Source organism: Salmo salar, chromosome 04, assembly GCF_965601325.2.
Source record: "Salmo salar chromosome 04, fSalSal1, whole genome shotgun sequence".
NCBI lineage: Eukaryota > Metazoa > Chordata > Actinopteri > Salmoniformes > Salmonidae > Salmo > Salmo salar.
In genome coordinates this window covers 60,538,799-60,560,340 of record NC_138294.1, presented here as the reverse complement: position 1 = coordinate 60,560,340, position 21,542 = coordinate 60,538,799, and the positions used below count along the sequence as shown (strand labels likewise).

General features: G+C 43.1%; 1 protein-coding gene across 2 annotated transcripts in view; it reads right to left on the bottom strand.

Moving 5' to 3' along the window:
- Positions 1-4,059: 4,059 nt before the first annotated feature.
- LOC106603529 (PR domain zinc finger protein 15) overlaps positions 4,060-21,542 on the bottom strand; it is a 30,717-nt gene continuing 13,234 nt past the window's right edge. For both annotated transcript variants that reach the window (XM_014197347.3, XM_045717112.2), the window contains 15 exons: positions 20,044-20,138; positions 19,815-19,902; positions 19,441-19,608; positions 19,106-19,203; positions 18,897-19,028; positions 18,585-18,725; positions 15,190-15,353; positions 14,862-14,941; positions 14,514-14,633; positions 12,252-12,383; positions 11,932-12,015; positions 11,618-11,793; positions 10,889-10,969; positions 7,042-7,245; positions 4,060-6,800 (listed from right to left, as the gene is read on the bottom strand). In XM_014197347.3, the coding sequence (XP_014052822.3) occupies positions 6,291-6,800; positions 7,042-7,245; positions 10,889-10,969; positions 11,618-11,793; positions 11,932-12,015; positions 12,252-12,383; positions 14,514-14,633; positions 14,862-14,941; positions 15,190-15,353; positions 18,585-18,725; positions 18,897-19,028; positions 19,106-19,203; positions 19,441-19,608; positions 19,815-19,902; positions 20,044-20,138 (2,273 nt within the window). In that variant the 3' untranslated portion in view covers positions 4,060-6,290. The remainder of the gene's footprint in view (positions 6,801-7,041; positions 7,246-10,888; positions 10,970-11,617; positions 11,794-11,931; positions 12,016-12,251; positions 12,384-14,513; positions 14,634-14,861; positions 14,942-15,189; positions 15,354-18,584; positions 18,726-18,896; positions 19,029-19,105; positions 19,204-19,440; positions 19,609-19,814; positions 19,903-20,043; positions 20,139-21,542) is intronic.

Here is a 21,542-nt window from a genome sequence, read left to right as displayed (position 1 = left end):
CCATAACATAGCAAAGACCCTGTAAATATCCTGAGGAGACATGGGAAATATACTTTGAAAAAATGTGTTACATGATATATGATATGGCTCTGGTTTTGAATGTGTGGGTTCATATGAGAAGTATACTAACCTATTCATGAGGTATCCAAAACCACAAGCCTTGTCATAAACCTGCCTGATTCCTTTCCTGTCCACACTGTGTGAGACATGCCAGTGATTCAGCAGGTGTCATATACAGTACCAGTGAAAAGCTTGGACACCCCTACTCATTGTAAGATTTTTCTTTATTTTTACTATCTTCTATATTGCAAATTAATAGAGATTACATCAAAACTAGGAAATAACACATTTGGAATCATGTAGTAACCAACAAAGTCGTTTTATTTTTAGATTTTAGATTCTTCAAAGTAGCTACCCTTTGCCTTGATGACACCTTTGCACATTCTTGGCATTCTCTCAACCAGCTTCACCTGGAATGCTTTTCTAACAGTCTTGAAGTAGTTCCCACATGTGCTGATCACTTGTTGGCTGCTTTTCCTTCAATCTGCTGTCAAACTCATCCCAAAGAATCTCAAATAGGTTGAGGACGGGTGATTGTGGAGGCCAGGTCATCTGATGCAGCATTCCAATACTCTTCTTCTTGGTGAAATAGCCCTTACACAGCCTGGAGGTGTGTTGGGTCATTGTCCTGTTGAAAAAAAAATTATAGTCCCACTAAGCCCAAACCAAATGGGATGACGTATCGCTGCAGAATGCTGTGGTAGCCAGGCTGGTTAAGTGTGCCTTGAATTCTAAATAAATCACAGACAGTGTCACCAGCAAAGCACCCCCACACCATCACACCTCCTCCTCCATGCTTCACGGTGGGAACCACACACGCGGAGATCATCCGTTCACCTACTCTGCGTCTCACAAATACAAGGCAGTTGGAACCAAAAATCACAAATTTGTCTCATCAGACCAAAGGACAGATTTCCGCCGGTCTAATGTCCATTGCTCGTGTTTCTTGGCCCAAGCAAGTCTCTTCTTATTATTGGTGTCCTTTAGTAGTGGTTTCTTCGCACCAATTCGACCATGAAGGTATGCATCACGCGGTCTGCATCACGCAGTATCCCTTTTCAATCCGAGTTTCCAACGACCCCCTCGATCGACAGAACAACTTCTTATCCTGATTTCTATTAACATAGAGGGGTGACCAGATGTAAATGGGCCATGTGGGAAATAATAATGAGATCTTAGTAATTTATGAGGGACCCTACTTCACACCACAGTGATGCACATCACCACAGAGTGATATTTTTTTGGGGGGATGGCAGGGTAACCTAGTGGTTAGAGCATTGTGCTAGTAACCAAAAGGTTGCAAGTTCAAATCCCCGAGCTGACAAGGTACAGATCTGTCGTTCTGCCCCTGAACAAGGCAGTCAACCCACTGTTCCTAGGCCACCATTGAACATAAGAATTTGTTCTTAACTGACTTGCTTAGAAAGGTAAGAGACAGATTGTTTAATGTTTGGGGCTAATAGACACAACAAACGCTTCACATATCTCATATGTGAAGGGTTCACACCTTCAACATTTGAATGTGTGAACCCTGTGAATGAGGGTCGTTTCAGATGATGGTCCATCTAGTCCACACCTCATGTTAAGTCTGGATGTTTAGCCTTATTGTGGGTTTTGACACACCTTGGTCCATAACTGTGGAAAGAGACAATAGCAAGATCCATACAGACTGAAGCCCTATGCTCCTTTAAACACCTTTCTTAGACAGAATATCTTTGCATAATCTAATGCTGATGTCAAGCGCTCTGTTCGGGGTCTCTCAGATAAATCACATTTGTGAAGATAGCGCTCCCTTCTGGTTGATCCAGGTTCTGACTCCTGGTGGGAAGCTATAGGTGTAAAACAGGTGGAAAGACTGACTGGTTCTTTTGATATACATACAGTTCCAGTCAGAAGTTTGGACACACCAACTAATTCAAGTGTTTTTCTTAATTTTTTGCTATTTTCTACATTGTAGAACAGTAGTGAATACATCAAAACAATGACATAACACATATGGAATCATGTGGTAACCAAAAAAGTGTTAAACAAATGAAAATATATATTCGATTTTAGATTCTTCAAAGTAGCTACCCTTTGCCTTGATGACAGCTTTGCACACTCTTGGAATTCTCTCAACTATCTTCACCTGGAATGCTTTTCCAACAGTCTTGAAGGAGTTCCCACATATGCTGAGCACTTGTTGGCTGCTTTTCCTTCACTCTGCGGTCCAACTCATCCCAAACCATCTCAATTGGGTTGACGTCAGGTGATTGTGGACACCAAGTCATCTGATGCAGCACTCCATCACTCTCCTTCTTGGTCAAATAGGCCTTACACAGCCTGGAGGTGTTTTGGATCATTGTCCTGTTGAAAAACAAATGATAGTCCCACTAAGTGCAAACCAGATGGGATGGCGCATCACAGCAGGATGCTGTGGTAGCCATGCTGGTTAAGTGTGCCTTGAATTCTAAATAAATCACAGACAGTGTCACCAGCAAAGCACCCCACACCATCACACCTCCTATTCCTCCGTGGGAACCATACATGCGGAGATCATCCGTTCACCTACTCTGTGTCTGACAAAGACAAAGTGTTTGGAACCAAAAATCACAAATGTGCACTCATCAGACCAAAGGACAGATTTACACAGGGTCTAATGTCCATTGCTCGTGTTTCTTGGCCCAAGCAAGTCTCTTCTTATTATTGGTGTCCTTTAGTAGTGGTTTCTCTGCACCAATTCGACCACGAAGGCCTGATTCACGAAGTCTCCTCTGAACAGTTGATGTTGAGATGTGTCTGTTACTTGAAATCTGTGAAGCATTTATTTGGGCTGCAATTTGAGGCTGGTAACTCCAATGAACTTATCCTCTGCAGCAGAGGTAACTCTAGGTCTTCCTATCCTGTGGCGGTCCTCATGGGAGTAGTCATCATAGTTCTTGATGGTTTTTGCGACTGCACTTGAAGAAACTTTCAAAGTTATCAACATCTTCCGGATAGACTGACCTTCGTGTCATAAAGTAATGATGGACTGTCGTATCTCTTTGCTTATTTCAGCTGTTCTTGCCATAATATGGACTTGGTCTTTCACCAAATAGGGTTATCTTCTGTATACCAACCCTAACTTGTCACAACACAACTGATTGGCTCAAATGCATTAAAGAAGGAAAGAAAGTCCACAAATTAACTTTTAACAAGGCAGACCTGTTAATTGAAATGCATTCCAGGCAGTGGTGGAAAAAGTACTCAATTGTCATACTTGAGTAAAAGTAAAGATACCTTAATAGAAAATGACTCAAGTAAAAGTGAAAGTCACCCAGGAAAATACTACTTGAGTAAAAGTCTAAAAGTATTTGGTTTTAAATATACTTAAGTATGAAAAGTAAATGGAATTGCTAAAATGTACTTAAGTATCAAAAGTAAAAGTATATAAACCATTTCAAATTCCTTATATTAAGCAAATCAGACAGCACAACTCATAATTTTTTTTGACGGATAGCCAGGGGTACACTCCAGCACTCAGACATAATTTACAAACAAAGCATTTGTGTTTGGTGAGTCCGCCAGATCAGAGGCAGCAGGAATGACCAGGGATGTTCTCTTGATAAGTGTGTGAATTGGACCATTTTCCTGTCAAAATGTAATGAGTACTTTTGGGTGTCAGGGAAAATGTATGGAGTAAAAAGTACATTATTTTCTTTAGGAATGTGTGAAGTAAAAGTTGGAAAAAATATAAATAGTAAAGTACAGATACCCCAAAAAGCTACTTAAGTAGTATTTTACACAACTGATTCCAGGTGACTACCTCATGGAGCTGGTTAAGAGAATGCCAAGAGTGTGCAAAGCTGTCATCAAGGCAAAGGGTGGCTACTTCGAAGAATCTCAAATACAAAATATATTTTGATTTGTTTAAGACTTTCTTGGTTACTATATGATTCGATATGTGTTATTTAATAGTTTTAATGTCTTCACTATTATTCCACAATGTAGAAAATAGTAAAAATAAAGAAAAACCCTTGATTGGGTAGGTGTGTCCAAACTTTTTACTGGTACTGTACATTACAGATATCTGAGATGAAGGGAGTTATTGGAGCCTTGGGCAGTGCTGTGGGAAGATGACCCCCATTCGGCAAGCGGACAAACACATCAATCTGATTACAATGACACCAGCCAGCCAGCCGAGTTTGCCAGTTCGGTAAATCAGAACCCAGGCTAGAAATAGTCTAGAAAACAAGTACGTTTGCAGTGCACTATATTTTCACATTTATACTCTATCTAAACATTGATATTTAGACAGAAATTAGCTAAACACATATTTCCTTTTTGAGACATTTCATTGAAAAACTGCTATAAAAAGGCTTCCAGTATTTCTTCGACAATTTCTCAAAAACAATCTGACGCTTCAATGCTTTCAGATACATTTTTTTTTTTACATCTGATTATCTCTACTCTTTAAATGCTCTGTGTCTTGGCTGCTCTACACTCATGATCTATTCATAAAGAACGCTTAGACTCTATCATCTAATTGTCTTCTTTAAACCTGTTGTGCAAGGCATTCAAAGTTATGTGCCAAAATAATTTCATATTCTTCTTTTAACCCCCAATGAGTGAATCAGAGAATTCCTAAAAGTCATACACTTTTTTTCCCTTTCAATAACTGAAATAATTATGTAATATACTATGTGATCAAACGTATGTGGACACCTCCATTAATATGGAGTTGGGCCCCCTTTGCTGCTATAACAGCCTCCACTCCTCTGGGAAGGCTTTCCATTAGATGTTGGAACATTGCTGCCGGGACTTGCTTCCATTCAGCCACAAGACCATTAGTGAGGTTGGACACTGATGTCGGGCAATTAGGCCTGGCTCGCAGTCGGTGTTCGATGGGGTTGAGGTCAGGGCTCTGTGTAGGCCAGTCAAGTCCTTCCACACCGATGTCAACAAACCATTTCTGTATGGACCTTGTTTTGTGCACAGGGGCATTGTCATGCTGAAACAGGAAAGGGCCTTCTCCAAACTGTTGCCACAAAGTTGGAAGCACAGAATCGTCTAGAATGTCATTGTATACTGTCGCGTTAAGATTTCCCTTCACTGGAACTAAGGGGCCTAGCCCGATCCATGAAAAACAGCCCCACACCATTATTCCTCCTCCACCAAACTTTACACTTGGCACGGCAGGTAGCCTCTCCTGGCATCTGCCAAACCCAGATTTGTCCATGGACTGGCATATGGTGAAGCGTGATTCATCACTCCAGGGAATGAATTTCCACTACTTGAGAGTCCAATTGCGGCGAGCTTTACACCACTCCAGCCGATGCTTGGTATTGTGCATGGTGATCTTAGGCGTGGTGCGGCTGCTTGGCCATAGAAACCCATTTCATTAAGCTCCTGAAGAACAGTTCTTGTGCTGACGTAGCTTCCAGAGGCAGTTTGGAACTCATTAGTGAGTGTTGCAACCGAGAAAGGACGATTTTTATGTGCTCTGCGCTTAAGCACTCGACGGTTACGTTCTGGGAGTTTGTGTGGCCTACCACTTCCCAGCTGAGCTGTTGTTGCTCCTAGATGTTTCCACTTCACAATAACAGCACTTACAGTTGACCAGTGAAGCTCTGGCAGGGCAAAATTTGGTGGCATCCTATGACGGTGCCACTTTGAAAGTCACTGAGCTCTTTAGTGAAGCCATTCTACTGTCAATGTTAGGCTATGGAGATTGCATGGCTGTGTGCTCAATTTGATACACCTGTCAGCAAAGGGTGTGACTGAAATAGCTGAATCCACCAATTTGAAGGGGTGTCCACATACTTTTGTATATATAGTATGTTAATATTGTTAGACATGCATGTTTCAAATTTACAAAATATTCAATAGCTTACTTTTGTTTATGTTGATAAGTCAACCTGTGCAGTTTTGACCAAAGAAACAATGCAGCAAAATCCTTTTAACTATACATCCATCTCTGTAAACAGCTTCCTCTGTGTTTTTCTTTTTTTTTTACAATAAAAGAAAGGAACAACTAATGTTGACGTAAGACAAAGTGGCTCTTGGTTCTTGTAAATGCAATCATCCTCCATCAATGTTCTCTTGTTCCAGGGATGTATTTTGGGGAGAATGTAACATAGGCATTTTGGAGACAGCATTCAAGGTCTCTAGTCCACATAGGCCTTCATAATAGGAATCGGTATTCCATGTGTGTAGACTATCCACTATCCTTCACCAGGACTGTGAGGTGACCAGCATCTCCCTTCTCCAGTCTAGCAGCTGAACATATGTTGTGTTGTGTTGGCCTGCTGCACTGCCTGGGCTTGTCTAGCCTGCTCTGGGGTTTGGGTCTCAGAGTCCTGGGCATCACCTGGAGCCCCCTCCACCACAGGGGTGACCCGGAACCCCTCCGCCTGCGTGACGGGCCTCCAGGCCAAGGTGGGGGCCTCCAGGAGTTGGCCCTGGATTGGGTTGACGAAGGTGGTCAGGTTGATGAAGTGGGCGACCGACTGTGGCCCAGTTCCGTCACCACCTGGCTCCACCGTCTCGGCTGTGAGCTCGGTGGGCCGGTTGTGGAGCATTGCGGAGCCAGTGACTGCGTCAAAGGTGACAGTGAGGATGGAGCTGTCTAGGGTGAGGGGCCGGTGGTCACTAGCCATCAGGTGGCCCAGGGATACGGGCTGCAGGCTGGTGAACTGGGAAGGGGCATGGGAGGTGATGGGGGTCACTGTGATGCTGGTGGAGGAGGCTGAGGACGTGTTGGGGTTGGCTTGCACCACCACCTACAACAACAGCACCAGTCACATTGGGTCAGATCATACAGTATGATAGACTCACACAATCTACACATGATGTTGTGGATAACATGGAAAACTCAAAAACTCCACTTATCCATTACCAAAATACTATTTAAGACATTTATCACAGACAGGTGGACCCAATTGTAATGAGTAGAATCTCTAACCTCATATAACTTCTAACATTGATGATCAGACTAACACATGTCCAGTGTGGCACACCCACCTGTTGGATACTCTGCACAGCAGAGCTGGTCTCATCTCCCACTATGGTGGTGGTGTACTCTACTCCATTGCCTGTGAAGTCAGCGTACTCGTCAGAGTCTGGCAGCTCCAGCTCCTCCAGCTGTTTCTGCTTCTTCCTGGGCAGCCGGGGGGTCCGCTGGGGCCTCTCCCCAGAAAGTGCCTCCTTCTCTGGGGTTAGACTGGGCTGCAAAGGAGGGTATGAGAACCAAAAATATTGAAGGTTCAATGCAGCCGCTTGTATCTCAATGTCAAATCATTACTGGGTAACAATAAAGTACCTTACTGTGATTGTTTTCAACTAAAAGTGTCAAAGGGGGGTAGATCAGCTTTAATAGTGCAGATAGATTGTAGTTTCCATCAATGTAATTGTCTGCATCATTTCCAATCTCGATATATTTTTTAAACAAAGAAATAAAATAAAAAACATCTATATCTATATCTATTATATATATATATATATACATACAGTTGAAGTCGGAAGTTTATATACACTTAGGTTGGAGTCATTAAAACTCGTTTTTCAACCACTCCACAAATTTCTTGTTAACAAACTATAGTTTTGGCAAGTCGGTTAGGACATCTACTTTGTGCATGACACAAGTAATTTTCCCAACAATTGTTTACAGACAGATTACTTCACTTATAATTAATTCACTGTATCACAATTCCAGTGGGTCAGAAGTTTACATACACTAATTTGACTGTGCCTTTAAACAGCTTGGAAAAATCCAGAAAATGATGTCATGGCTTTAGAAGCTTCTGATAGGCTAATTGACATCATTTGAGTCAATTGGAGGTGTACCTGTGGATGTATTTCAGGGCCTACCTTCAAACTCAGTGCCTCTTTGCTTGACATCATGGGAAAATCAAAAGAAATCAGCCAAGAAACCCCAGAAAAAAAATTGTAGACCTCCACAAGTCTGGTTCATCCTTGGGAGCAATTTCCAAATGCGTGGAGGTACCACATTCATCTGTACAAACAATAGTACGCAAGTATAAACACCATGGGACCACGCAGCCGTCATACCGCTCAGGAAGGAGACGCGTTCTGTCTCCTAGAGATGAGCGTACTTTGGTGTGAAAAGTGCAAATCAATCCCAGAACAACAGCAAAGGACCTTGTGAAGATGCTGGAGGAAACAGTTACAAAGGTATCTATATCCACAGTAAAACGAGTCCTATATCGACATAACCTGAAAGGCCGCTCAGCAAGGAAGAAGCCACTGCTCCAAAACCGCCATAAAAAAGCCAGATTACGGTTTGCAACTGCACATGGGGACAAAGATCGTACTTTTTGGAGAAATGTCCTCTGGTCTGATGAAACAAAAATAGAACTGTTTGGCCATAATGACCAACATTATGTTTGGAGTAAAAAGGGGGAGGCTTGCAAGCCGAAGAACACCATCCCAACCGCGAAGCACGGGGGTGGCAGCATCATGTTGTGGGGTTTCTTTGCTGCAGGAGGGACTGGTGCACTTCACAAAATAGATGGCATCATGAGGAACGAAAATTATGTGGATATATTGAAGCAACATCTCAAGACATCAGTCAGGAAGTTAAAGCTTGGTCGCAAATGGGTCTTCGAAATTGAAAATGACCCCAAGCATACTTCCAAAGTTGTGGCAAAATGGCTTAAAGACAACAAAGTCAAGGTATTGGAGTGGCCATCACAAAGTCCTGACCTCAATCCTATAGAAAATGTGTGGGCAGAACTGAAAAGGCATGTGTAAGCAAGGAGGCCTACAAACCTGATTCAGTTACACAAGCTCTGTCAGGAGGAATGGGCCAAAATTCACCCAACTTATTGTGGGAAGCTTGTGGAAAGCTACCCAAAACGTTTGACCCAAGTTACACAATTTAAAGGCAATGCTCCCAAATACTAATTGAGTGTTTGTAAACTTCTGACCCACTGGGAATGTGATGAAAGAAATAAAAGCTGAAATAAATCATTCTCTCTACTATTATTCTGACATTTCACATTCTTAAAATAAAGTGGTGATCCTAACTGACCTAAGACAGGGAATTTTTACTTGGATTAAATGTCAGGAATTGTGAAAAACTGAGCTTAAATGTATTTGGCTAAGGTGTATGTAAACTTCCGACTTCAACTATATATATATATATATAAATATATATATATACACACAAATACACACTACCGTTCAAAAGTTTGGGGTCACTTACAAAAAAAGAAACATTTTTTGTCCATTAAAATAACATCAAATTGATCAGAAATGCAGTGTATCAATCAATCAAATGTATTTATAAAGCCCTTCTTACATCAGCTGATGTCACAAAGTGCTGTGCAGAAACCCAGCCTAAAACCCCAAACAGCAAGCAACGCAGGTGTAGAAGCACGGTGGCTAGGAAAAACTCCCTAGAAAGGCCAGAACCTAGGAAGAATTCCAGAGAGGAACCAGGCTATGAGGGGTGGCCAGTTCTCTTCTGGCTGTGCCAGGTGAAGATTATAATAGAACATGGCCAAGATGTTCATAGATGACCAGCAGGGTCAAATAATAATAAGTGGTTGTAGAGGGTGCAACAGGTCAGCACCTCAGGAGTAAATGTCAGTTGGCTTTTCATAGTGTAGACATTGTTAATTTTGTAAATGACTAATGTAGCTGGAAACGGCAGATTTTTTTATGGAATATCTACATAGGCGTACAGAGGCCCATTATCAGCAACCATCACTCCTGTGTTCCAATGGCACGTTGTGTTAGCTAATCCAAGTTTATCATTTTAAAAGGCTAATTGATCATTAGAAAACCCTTTTGCAATTATGTTAGCACAGCTTAAAACTGTTGTTCTCATTAAAGAAGCAATAAAACTGGCCTTCTTTAGACTAGTTGAGTATCTGGAGCATCAGCAATTGTGGGTTCGATTACAGACTCAAAATGGCCAGAAACAAATAACTTTCTTCTGAAACCTGTCAGTCTATTCTTGTTCTGAGTTATTAGGGCTATTCCATGCGAGAAATTGCCAAGAAACTGAAGATCTCGTACAACGCTGTGTACTACTCCCTTAACAGAACAGCGCAAACTGTCTCGAACCAGAATAGAAAGAGGAGTGGGAGGCCTCGGTACACAACTGAGCAAGAGGACAAGTACGTTAGAGTGTCTAGTTTGAGAAACAGACGCCTCGCAAGTCCTCAACTGGCAGCATCATTAAATAGTACCCACAAAATACCAGTCTCAACGGTGAAGAGGTGACTCTGGGATGCTGGCCTTCTAGGCAGAGTTCCTCTGTCCAGTGTCTGTGTTCTTTTGCCCATCTTAATCTTTTATTTTTATTGGCCAGTCTGAGATATGGCTTTTTCTTTGCAACTCTGCCTAGAAGGCCAGGTGCATCCTGTTTCCATTGATCATCCTTGAGATGTTTCTACAACTTGATTGGAGTCCACCTGTGGTAAATTCAATTGGAAAGGCATACACCTGTCTAAGGTCTCACAGTCAAAACATTCGAAACCAAGAAAACATTCGTTACAATAAATGCGGCCTCAGGATACGCGGTTTCCAGTTTGCACAAATTCCAGTGTAGTTCCTTGAGAGCCGTCGCAGTGTTGGATTAAGGGGGAATATACACGGCTGCGGCGATGATGGAAGACAATTCTCTCGGGAGGTAACGCTTTTGGCATTTGATGGTGAGGTATTCCAGATTGGGAGAACAAAATGACTTGAATTCCTGTACGTTTCCACAATCACACCATGAGTAGTTAATCATGAAACACAGGACAATCACGTTTTGACTGCATTGGGCTTTTAAAATAGTTTCATCTGTGCATATATGCTACTTAGCTCACCACCATAGGCTTTGTATGGATCTACGTACCTGCACAATGCAGATGCTTGACTCATCGATGTTTGAGTCTTCTTGGAGCTCGTCAAACTCATCTATTCTTACAGTGACCACCTGGGGTTGGAGGTAAGATCAGAAGCACACAGGTTTAAATAAAACTGAGACTTCACTATCACAGACAGGTGGGATAGAAAATTATGTTTAAAACAGAGATGGCCCACTCTGCATTAGGTCTGGAGAACAAGGCTGTTTCAGCTGATACTCTAAGAATTCCATTTAAGTTGTGATAGATCTCATGCATATATGGTTTAACCCCTACTGTCCCAGCTCACCTCGGGGTGTTTATATGGTTTAATCCTTACTGTCCCAGCTCACCTCGGGGTGTTTATATGGTTTAATCCTTACTGTCCCAGCTCACCTCGGGGTGTTTATATGGTTTAATCCTTACTGTCCCAGCTCACCTCGGGGTGTTTATATGGTTTAACCCTTACTGTCCCAGCTCACCTCGGGGTGTTTATATGGTTTAATCCTTACTGTCCCAGCTCACCTCGGGGTGTTTATATGGTTTAATCCTTACTGTCCCAGCTCACCTCGGGGTGTTTATATGGTTTAACCCTTACTGTCCCAGCTCACCTCGGGGTGTTTATATGGTTTAACCCTTACTGTCCCAGCTCACCTCGGGGTGTTTATATGGTTTAACCCTTACTGTCCCAGCTCACCTCGGGGTGTTTATATGGTTTAACCCTTACTGTCCCAGCACACCTCGGGGTGTTTGCGCCTCATGTGGCGGTTCATGGAGGCTCGGGTGGACACCTTGGTGCCACACAGGTGACAGCTATGGGCCTCCACCTTCTCATGGGTCAGCTGCACATGCTTCTGGAGCATGTATTCTGTCACATACTTCTTATCACACACTGCACATGACCACGTCTTCCCCACTGGGGAGCGAGAGAGAGAAAGGGAGAGAGACAGCTCTAATAACAGCTCTCAAAAGATAAAGAAACTTTGAGAAGGTATTCATGGAGTTGTCAAAACACACCATATATGAAACTATGAGTATTCATCCAGGAACTTACCTGTGTGAATGAGCTTGTGTGTCTCCATGGTATTCCTCTCACTGAAGGTCTTCCCACACAACTCACACATGAAGTCCTTTATTCCTGTAGGAGTAGAAACAGTACATCTGTCAGTGTAAGCCTTAACCCAATGAGCCCTTTGTACAGACACTTGTAACTTACATGCTTCATTAGCGTTGCTGTATCTGTAAGATTTGACAAATGTTTGGTCATGTACAGTATGTTAGCTTAAAGTGCCCAGCCCATGTTTACAAATGAAAGTGGCCTCTTTTTTCATTCCTCTGGGTTGTTTTGTATTGTTGTTGCTGGGTCCATCTCACCTGTGTGTCTCTTGTAGTGTTTCAGCATGTTGACCTTCTGGGCAAACTTACGTTTGCACTCCTTACACTCGTACTCTTTGATGCCCTTATGCAGCTTCATATGGTGCCTCAGCGCATGCTTGGTCTTCATCCCTGCAGAGAACACATTGGCTTAATTTCTTAGCTTTACCTTCATATATGTTTTTACTCAAAAAAGGTACAGTGAGGGAAAAAAGTATTTGATCCCCTGCTGATTTTGTATGTTTGCCCACTGACAAAGAAATGATCAGTCTATAATTTTAATGGTTGGCTTATTTGAACAGTGAGACAGAATAACAACAAAAAAATCCAGAAAAACGCATGTCAAAAATGTTATAAATTGATTTGCATTTTAATGAGGGAAATAAGTATTTGACCCCTCTGCAAAACATGACTTAGTACTGTGGTTACCACCTGCAGAACCACTTCTTTATTGGGGGTGTCTTGCTAATTGCCTATAATTTCCACCTGTTGTCTATTCCATTTGCACAACAGCATGTGACATTTATTGTCAATCAGTGTTGCTTCCTAAGTGGACAGTTTGATTTCACAGAAGTGTGATTGACTTGGAGTTACATTGTGTTGTTTAAGTGTTCCCTTTATTTTTTTGAGCAGTATATTTGACCCCTGTGCAAAACATGACTTAGTACTTGGTGGCAAAACCCTTGTTGGCAATCACAGAGGTCAGTCGTTTCTTGTAGTTGGCCACCAGGTTTGCACACATCTCAGGAGGGATTTTGTCCCACTCCTCTTTGCAGATCTTCTCCAAGTCATTAAGGTTTCGAGGCTGACGTTTGGCAACTGGAACCTTCAGCTCCCTCCACAGATTTTCTCTGGGATTAAGGTCTGGAGACTGGCTAGGCCACTCCAGGACCTTAATGTGCTTCTTCTTGAGCCACTCCTTTGTTGCCTTGGCCGTGTGTTTTGGGTCATTGTCATGCTGGAATACCCATCCACGACCCATTTTCAATGCCCTGGCTGAGGGAAGGAGGTTCTCACCCAAGATTTGACGGTACATGGCCCCATCCATTATCCCTTTGATGTGGTGAAGTTGTCCTGTCCCCTTAGCAGAAAAACACCCCCAAAGCATAATGTTTCCACCTCCATGTTTGACGGTGGAGATGGTGTTCTTGGGGTCATAGGCAGCATTCCTCCTCCTCCAAACACGGCGAGTTGAGTTGATGCCAAAGAGCTCCATTTTGGTCTCATCTGACCACAACACTTTCACCCAGTTGTCCTCTGCCAATGAACATCTGAATGATTCAAACTTCAGACGGGCATGTATATGTATTCTTGAGCAGGGGGACCTTGCGGGCGCTGCAGGATTTCAGTCCTACGGCGTAGTGTGTTACCAATTGTTTTCTTGGTGACTATGGTCCCAGCTGCCTTGAGATCATTGACAAGATCCTCCCGTGTAGTTCTGGGCTGATTCCTCACCGTTCTCATGATCATTGCAACTCCACGAGGTGAGATCATGCATGGAGCCCCAGGCCGAGGGATATTGACAGTTCTTTTGTGTTTCTTCCATTTGTGAATAATTGCACCAAATGTTGTCACCTTCTCACCAAGCTGCTTGGCGATGGTCTTGTAGCCCATTCCAGCCTTGTGTAGGTCTACAATCTTGTCCCTGACATCCTTGGAGAGCTCTTTGGTCTTGGCCATGGTGGAGAGTTTGGAATCTGATTGATTGCTTGTGTGGACAGGTGTCTTTTATACAGGTAACAAACTGAGATTAGGAGCACTCCCTTTAAGAGTGTGCTCCTAATCTCAGCTCGTTACCTGTATAAAAGACACCTGGGAGCCAGAATTCTTTCTGATTGAGAGGGGGTCAAATACTTATTTCCCTCATTAAAATGCAAATCAATTTATTACATTTTTGACATGCGTTTTTCTGAATTTTTTTGTTGTTATTCTGTCTCTCACTGTTCAAATAAACCTACCATTAAAATTATAGACTGATAATTTCTTTGTCAGTGGGCAAACGTACAAAATCAGCAGGGGGATCAAATACTTTTTTCCCTCACTGTATATACAGCACATGCTTAATCAGAACACTTTTCCAATTCATAAAGTGGCATATTTCTTGTTTTTGTCAGTCAAGGTAAAAGGCTTGGCCAAGGAGCATTTGGAAATTCCACCACCAATGTAGGTCAATTTGGTCTCCATTTCTAGTCTATTAGCCAAACCCCTTTACCCCCAAACTACCGTATGTGACAAGCATAGTTGTCATGGTGATGGCCTCACCTTTCCCACACTCGGCACAGAGGAAGTCTCTGATGTTGTCATGGACCCTCAGGTGTTCCTTTAGCATGTCCTTCCTGGCAAATGACCTCCCACACTGGTCACAACCGTGGCTCTTCACCCCTGGGTGGACAACATTACAGAGGAGACAGCAAAAGAAAAGTTTAATAAGCCCATAAAAATCAGATGTAAGGAACAATATTCTTTATATCTTCATCATGCCTTCAATACAAATATTGTGTGAATAATCATAGTGCCAAAATCGGTGATTGATGCGTGTTAAAGTACAGAATGTAATGTGGTCCAGTATCCAGAAAGTATATTGGTTGAGATGAAGGCTTCAGTTCATACCTGTGTGGATGACCTTGTGTCTCTCCAAGTTGCCGATGCTGTTGAAGATTCGGCCACACATTTCACAGGGATGGATGTACCTTTTGAGCAAAATGAAAAGTGTAACAGATAGGGTTATAGTCTGAGTGCTAGTAACTAGCCAATAGTGAGACTGTACAACAGTGCACCTGTTCTATATCTCTGTGTCCCTGTACCATTTTTTCACACTCCCCGGTCCCCACCGGTTTTCTACCCATCTCTCTCCATCCCTGTCCCATATCCCTGTGTCTCATCTCTCTCCACCCCTGACCCATGCCCCTGTCTCTCATCTCTATGTCCCCCGTCTCACCTCTGCACTGCAGGGTCTGGGAGCTGTTCTCTGTGGATGACCAGGTGGGCATGGTATGTGGCTTTTAGAGCAAAGCGCCGGTTACAGATGATGCAGCCATAACCCCTCTCTTTGTGGAAGTCCATGATGTGCTTCAGGTAGTCTCTGCCCTTGAAGAACGTCACCTACAAATACAAAGACATCAGGGTCTAACATGAAGAGTGTGAGTGTGTCTGTTTGACTACCACAGTGGTGAAGGTTTGTTTGTGTGACAGAATGTGTGTCGGGATGTGGAATTTGTGTGAATATGTGTGTGTGTCAAATCAAAGTTTATTCGTCACATACACAGTTCACAGCAGGTATAAACGATGCAGCGAAATACTTACTTGCAAGCTCACTCAACAGTGCAGTAGAAATATCAATATAATCGAAAGTGAAATAAAAATGTAAAAGTTGTGGGAGAAATTAGTATGCATAATAATAGTAAACATAGTAATATAACTGATATACACAGTAGGATATACAGTATGAATGATGAATGTGCTATGTAAAGTAACTATCTACAAATATAAATTGGAGAGTATTTTGGTCGTGCAGTTGAATAAAATAGTATATAAATAGAACAGCAGCAGTGTGTGTGTGTGTGTGTGTGTGTGTGTGTAATTGTGTGGTGTGTGTGTGTGTGTGTGTGTGTGTGTGTGTGTGTGTGTGTGTGTGTGTGTGTAAGCGTTGGATGTGTGGAGGGTCAGTGCAAATAGTCTCTAAGGTACAGGTCTGAGTAATTAGACAGCTTGAATTAGCTGTTCAGCAGTCTGGTGGCCTTGTGGTTGAAGCTGTCTCGGAGCCTGTTGGTCCGAGACCCGATACTCTGATACCGCTTGCCAGATGGTAGCGGAGTGAGCAGTCTGTGGCTCGGGTGACTGGAGTCCTTGACGATCTTCCGGGCCTTCCTCAGACACCGCCTGGTGTAAATGTCCTGGAGAGCAGAGAACTCGCCCCCAGTTACAGTTGAAGTCGGAAGTTTACATACACTTAGGTTGGAGTCATTAAAACTCGTTTTTCAACCACTCCACAAATTTCTTGTTAATCAACTATAGTTTTGGCAAGTCGGTTAGGACATCTACTTTGTGCATGACACAAGTCATTATTCCAACAATTGTTTACAGACAGATTACTTCACTTATAATTCACTGTCTCACAGTTCCAGTGGGTCAGAAGTTTACATAGACTAATTTGACTGTGCCTTTAAACAGCTTGGAAAATTCCAGAAAATGATGTCATGGCTTTAGAAGCTTCTGAAAGGCTAATTGACATCTGTGTACCTGTGGATGTATTCAAGACCTACCTACCTTTCAACTCAGTGCCTCTTTGCTTGACATCATGGGAAAATCAAAAGAAACTAGCCAAGACCCCAGAAAAATATTTGTAGACCTCCACAAGTCTGGTTCATCCTTGGGAGCAATTTCCAAACGCTGAAGGTACCATGTTCATCTGTACAAACAATAGTACGCAAGTTTAAACACCATGGGAGCACGCAGCCGTCATACCGCTTAGGAAGGAGACGCGTTCTGTCTCCTAGAGATGAACGTACTTTGGTGTGAAAAGTGCAAATCAATCCCAGAACAACAGCAAAGGACCTTGTGAAGATGCTGGAGGAAACAGGTACAAAGGTATCTATATCCACAGTAAAATGAGTCCTATTTCGACATAACCTGAAAGGCCGCTCAGCAAGGAAGAAGCCACTGCTCCAAAACTGCCATAAAAAAGCCAGACTACGGTTTGCAACTGCACATGGGGACTAAGATCGTACTTTTTGGAGAAATGTTCTCTGGTCTAATGAAACAAAAATAGAACTGTTTGGCCATAATGACCATTACTATGTTTGGAGGAAAAAGGGGGAGGCTTGCAAGCCGAAGAATACCATCCCAACTGTGAAGCACGGGGGTGGCAGCATCATGTTGTGGGGGTGCTTTGCTGCAGGAGGGACTGGTGCACTTCACAAAATAGATGGCATCATAAGGAATTAAAATTATGTGGATATATTGAAGCAACATCTCAAGACATCAGTCGGGAAGTTAAAGCTTGGTCGCAAACGGGTCTTCCAAAGTCAAGGTATTGGAGTGGCCATCACAAAGCCCTGACCTCAAACAAATAGAAAATGTATGGGCAGAACTGAAAAAGCATGTGCGAGCCATGAGGCCTACAAACCTGACTCAGTTACACCATCTCTGTCAGGAGGAATGGGCCAAAATTCACCCAACTTATTGTGGGAAGCTTGTGGAAGGGCACCCGAAACATTTGACGCAAGTTAAACGATTTAAAGGCAAAGCTACCAAATACTAATTGAGTGTATGTAAACTTAAAATAAAAGCTGAAATAAATCATTCTTTCTACTATTATTCTGACATTTCACATTCTTAAAATAAAGTTTTGATCCTAACTGAACCAAGACAGGGAATTTTTACTAGGATTAAATGTCAGGAATTGTGAAAAACTCAGTTTAAATGTATTTGGCTAAGGTGTATGTAAACTTCCGACTTCAACTGTATGTATTGGTTCGTCTGCACCACCCTCTGTAGAGCCTTGCGGTTGAGGGTGGTGCAGTTGCCATACCAGGCGGTGATGCAGCCAGACAATAATTTTTCAATGGTGCATCTATAGAATTTCATGAGGATCCGAGAGGCCATGCCAAATTTCATCAGTCACCTGAGGTTGAAGTCTGTGTGTTGGGACCATGTCAGGTCCTCTGTGATGTGCACGCCGATGAACTTGAAGCTTTTGACCTTCTCCACCGCAGTCCCATCGATGCGGATGGGGGTGTGCTCCCTCCCGTTTCCTGTAGTCCACATTCAGCTCCTTGGTCTTACTGACATTGAGGGAGAGGTTGTTGTCCTGGCACCACTCTGCCAGGTCTCTAACGTCCTCCACGTAGTTTTGTCAGTGTCTGTGATCAGGTCTACCACCGTTGTGTCGTCTGCAAACTTAATGATGGTGTTGGAGTCGTGGGTGAACAGGTAGTACAGGTGGCTGAGCACACACCTCTGAGGGGCCCCCTGAGCTTAATGATGTGCTTGGAGGAGACTATGGTGTTGAAAGCTGAGCTGTGAACAGCATTCTCACAAAGGTATTCCTCTTGTCCAGATTGGATAGGGCAGTGTGCTGTGCAATGGCGATTGTGTCATCCGTGAATCTGTTGGGGCGGTATGCAAATTGTAGTGGGTCCGGGTTGTCAAGTAAGGTGGAGCTCAAAGCAATAGTCAGGTTACCTTTGCTTGCTTGGGTACAGGAACAGTGGTGGACACCTTGAAGCATGTGGAGATTATAGACTGGGACAGGGAGTGGTTGAGTATGTCCATAAAAGTCTTACTCACATCGGCCAGAGATATGGAGTATATGTCTGTGTGTGTGTGACTGACCTGACACTTCTTGCAGCTGTATTTGTGGGTCTCTTGGTCATCGTCTTCATCCTCATCATCAGTGTTGTCACTGCTGTCCACTGAGATGCCAATCTTCCTGGTGAACTCCTCCCTCTCCTGCTCGTCCATCAGGGCTATGTCCTTCGGAACACACAACCACAAGAAGTTGAACAACGACACCAATATGGACCTAGTGTCAATCTCTATCTCATTCTGTCATTTTTGAGAGTTTGCCAAATATTTCGTAATGTCGAAGGTCAAAAGAAGCATGAACTAAACGTTTTATTGCAAAATCAACCTAATCTCTCTCACCTTAAAGTGCACGTGAATATGGTCCCTCAGGACGTCCACTCTGAAGAACTTGCGTCCGCAGATCTCACAGGTGTACTTCTTATCCCCGTGAGTCAGCAGATGCTTGTTCATGTTGCTCCTGCAGGAAAACACCTGGATACACACAGTCAGGGTAAATATCTTCTTTCAAATATTATTTGATATATTTTCAGGTATCTGTGTCATCTCACCTTGCCACAGATAGGACACTCTGAAGGCTCCTTCCTGTATTTGCTCCCTTCCTCCCCATTGGCCTCCAGCTCCTCACTCTTCAGGTCTTTTGGGTTTGCTGAGACATACAATAACAGTACAGCTGAGCACTAAGGTGCTGAGAGAAGTGTTGATTGATGCTTTGGGATATAACACGTCATGATCCAGCCACTTGTAAAAGCTCTGCTGTGTTGATGTATACAATCAAGTACATCATATACTAGAACATACTTCAAACGTATAATAACCGCCAGAGTATCAATACAATAGTAATAAAGAAAGATCACGCCCTCCTGGTCCCTCTGCCAGTACTGACCCGCAGTATGTCTCCTCTGGTGGTCCTGCATAACGTCCTTGCGGTAGAACATCTTGCTGCAGATCTCACAGGTGTAAAGCTTCTCTCTATGCTTCTTCTTGTGCTTAGAGAGGTTACTGTTGGTGGAGAAGAACCTCGAGCAGATCTCACACTGGAATGTCTTGTCATCTGCCACCACAGGACCAAGAACAAACAATCAAACTAGTCATTAAATTAAATACATAATGATGGATAGGATGATGAAACAGTACAGTACAACAAGGGACACAACTGTGCAGTAACATCAGAAGTCTTTCAAAAGGTGGAAAAAGATTGCCGACACCCCAACAAATGGTCTGCAACTAAATTATGTTTCCAATTCATGGTGAACTTACCTGTCCTACAGTTGTGGAACTTCAATGCATTCTCCACACGGAAGGCTTTGTCGCATGTGTTACATTTGTACCTGTACTCTACGTCGAGCTGGAGGGGGAGACACACAAGTGATACATGAGTGATACACACAATGTACAGTGAATCAAGGAGCTATCCACTGCAACAGAAAAAATGACTATCCTGGGGAAAAGCTGTAAAGGCCAAAAGCATTGATCTTGGTGTGCCTACCTCGTTTTTGCTGTGCTTGTATGAGATGTGCTGTTTCAAGCTCTCCTTGCGGCTGAACATCTTGTCACAGTCATCACATTTAAACAGCTTATCACCTAAGAGAGCACAGGCAAACAAACAAAACATACCGTATGTATTATTGTGTATATGTGTATGTCTGTATGATACAGAGCATTCGGAAAGTATTCAGACCTCTTGACTTTTTCCACATTTTGTTACGTTAAAGCCTTATTCTAAAATTGATTAAAATGTTATTCCCCCCTCATAAATTGACACACAACACCCCATACTGGTCCCGTGTGGCTCAGTTTGTAGAGCATGGTGTTTGCAACGCCAGGGTTGTGGGTTCGATTCCCACGGGGGACCAGTATGGAAAAAAATGTATGCATTCACTACAGTAAGTCGTTCTGGATAAGAGCGTCTGCTAAATGACTAAAATGTAAAAATGTAAATAAATACAAATCAAAACTGTTTTTTTTTTAATGTTTTATTTGCAAATGTATATAAAAAAAGATCATATTTACATAAGTATTCAGACCCTTTACTCAGTACTTTGTTGAAGCACCTGGCAGCGATTATAGTCTTGAGTGTTCTTGGGTATGCCGCTACAAGCTTGGCACACCTGTATTTGGGGAGTTTTTCCCATTCTTCTCTGCAGATCTTCTCAAGCTCTGTCAGGGAGCGTAGCTGCACAGCTATTTTCAGGTCTCTCTAGAGATGTTCAATCGGGTTCAAGTGTGGGCTCTGGCTGGGCCCCTCAAGGACATTCAGAGATATGTCCCGAAGCCACTCCTGCGTTGTCTTGGCTGTGTGCTTAGGGTTGTTGTCCTGTTGGAAGGTGAACCTGTGGTCTTGAGCTCTCTGGAGCAGGTTTACTTCAAGGATCTCTCTGTACTTTGCTCTGTTCATGTTTCCCTCGATCCTGACTAGTCTCCCAGTCCCTGAAAAACATCCCCACAGCAAGTTGCTGCCACCAACATGCTTTACCGAAGGGAATGTGCCAGGTTTCCTCCAGACGTGATGCTTGGCATTCAGGCCAAATAGTTCAATCTTTGTTTCATCAGACCAGAGAATTTTGTTTCTCATGGTTCAGAGAGTCTTTAGGTGCCTTTTGGCAAACTCCAAGAGGGCTGCCATGTGCCTTTTACTGAAGAGTGGCTTCCATCTGGCAACTATACCATAAAGGCCTGATTGGTGGAGTGCTGCAGACATGGTTGTCCTTCTGGAAGGTTCTCCAATCTCCACAGAGGAACTCTGGAGCTCTGTCAGAGTGACCATCGGGTTCTTGGTCACCTGACCAAGACCCTTCTCCCCAGATCCGCTCCCCCGATTGCTCAGCTCTAGGAAGAGTCTTGGTGGTTCCAAATGTCTTCCATTTAAGAATGATGGAGGCCACTGTGTTCTTGGGGACCTTCTTCGCTGCATAATTTTTTTGGTAGCCTTCCCCAGATCTGTGCTTCGACACAATCATGTCTCGGAGAACTACGGACAATTCCTTC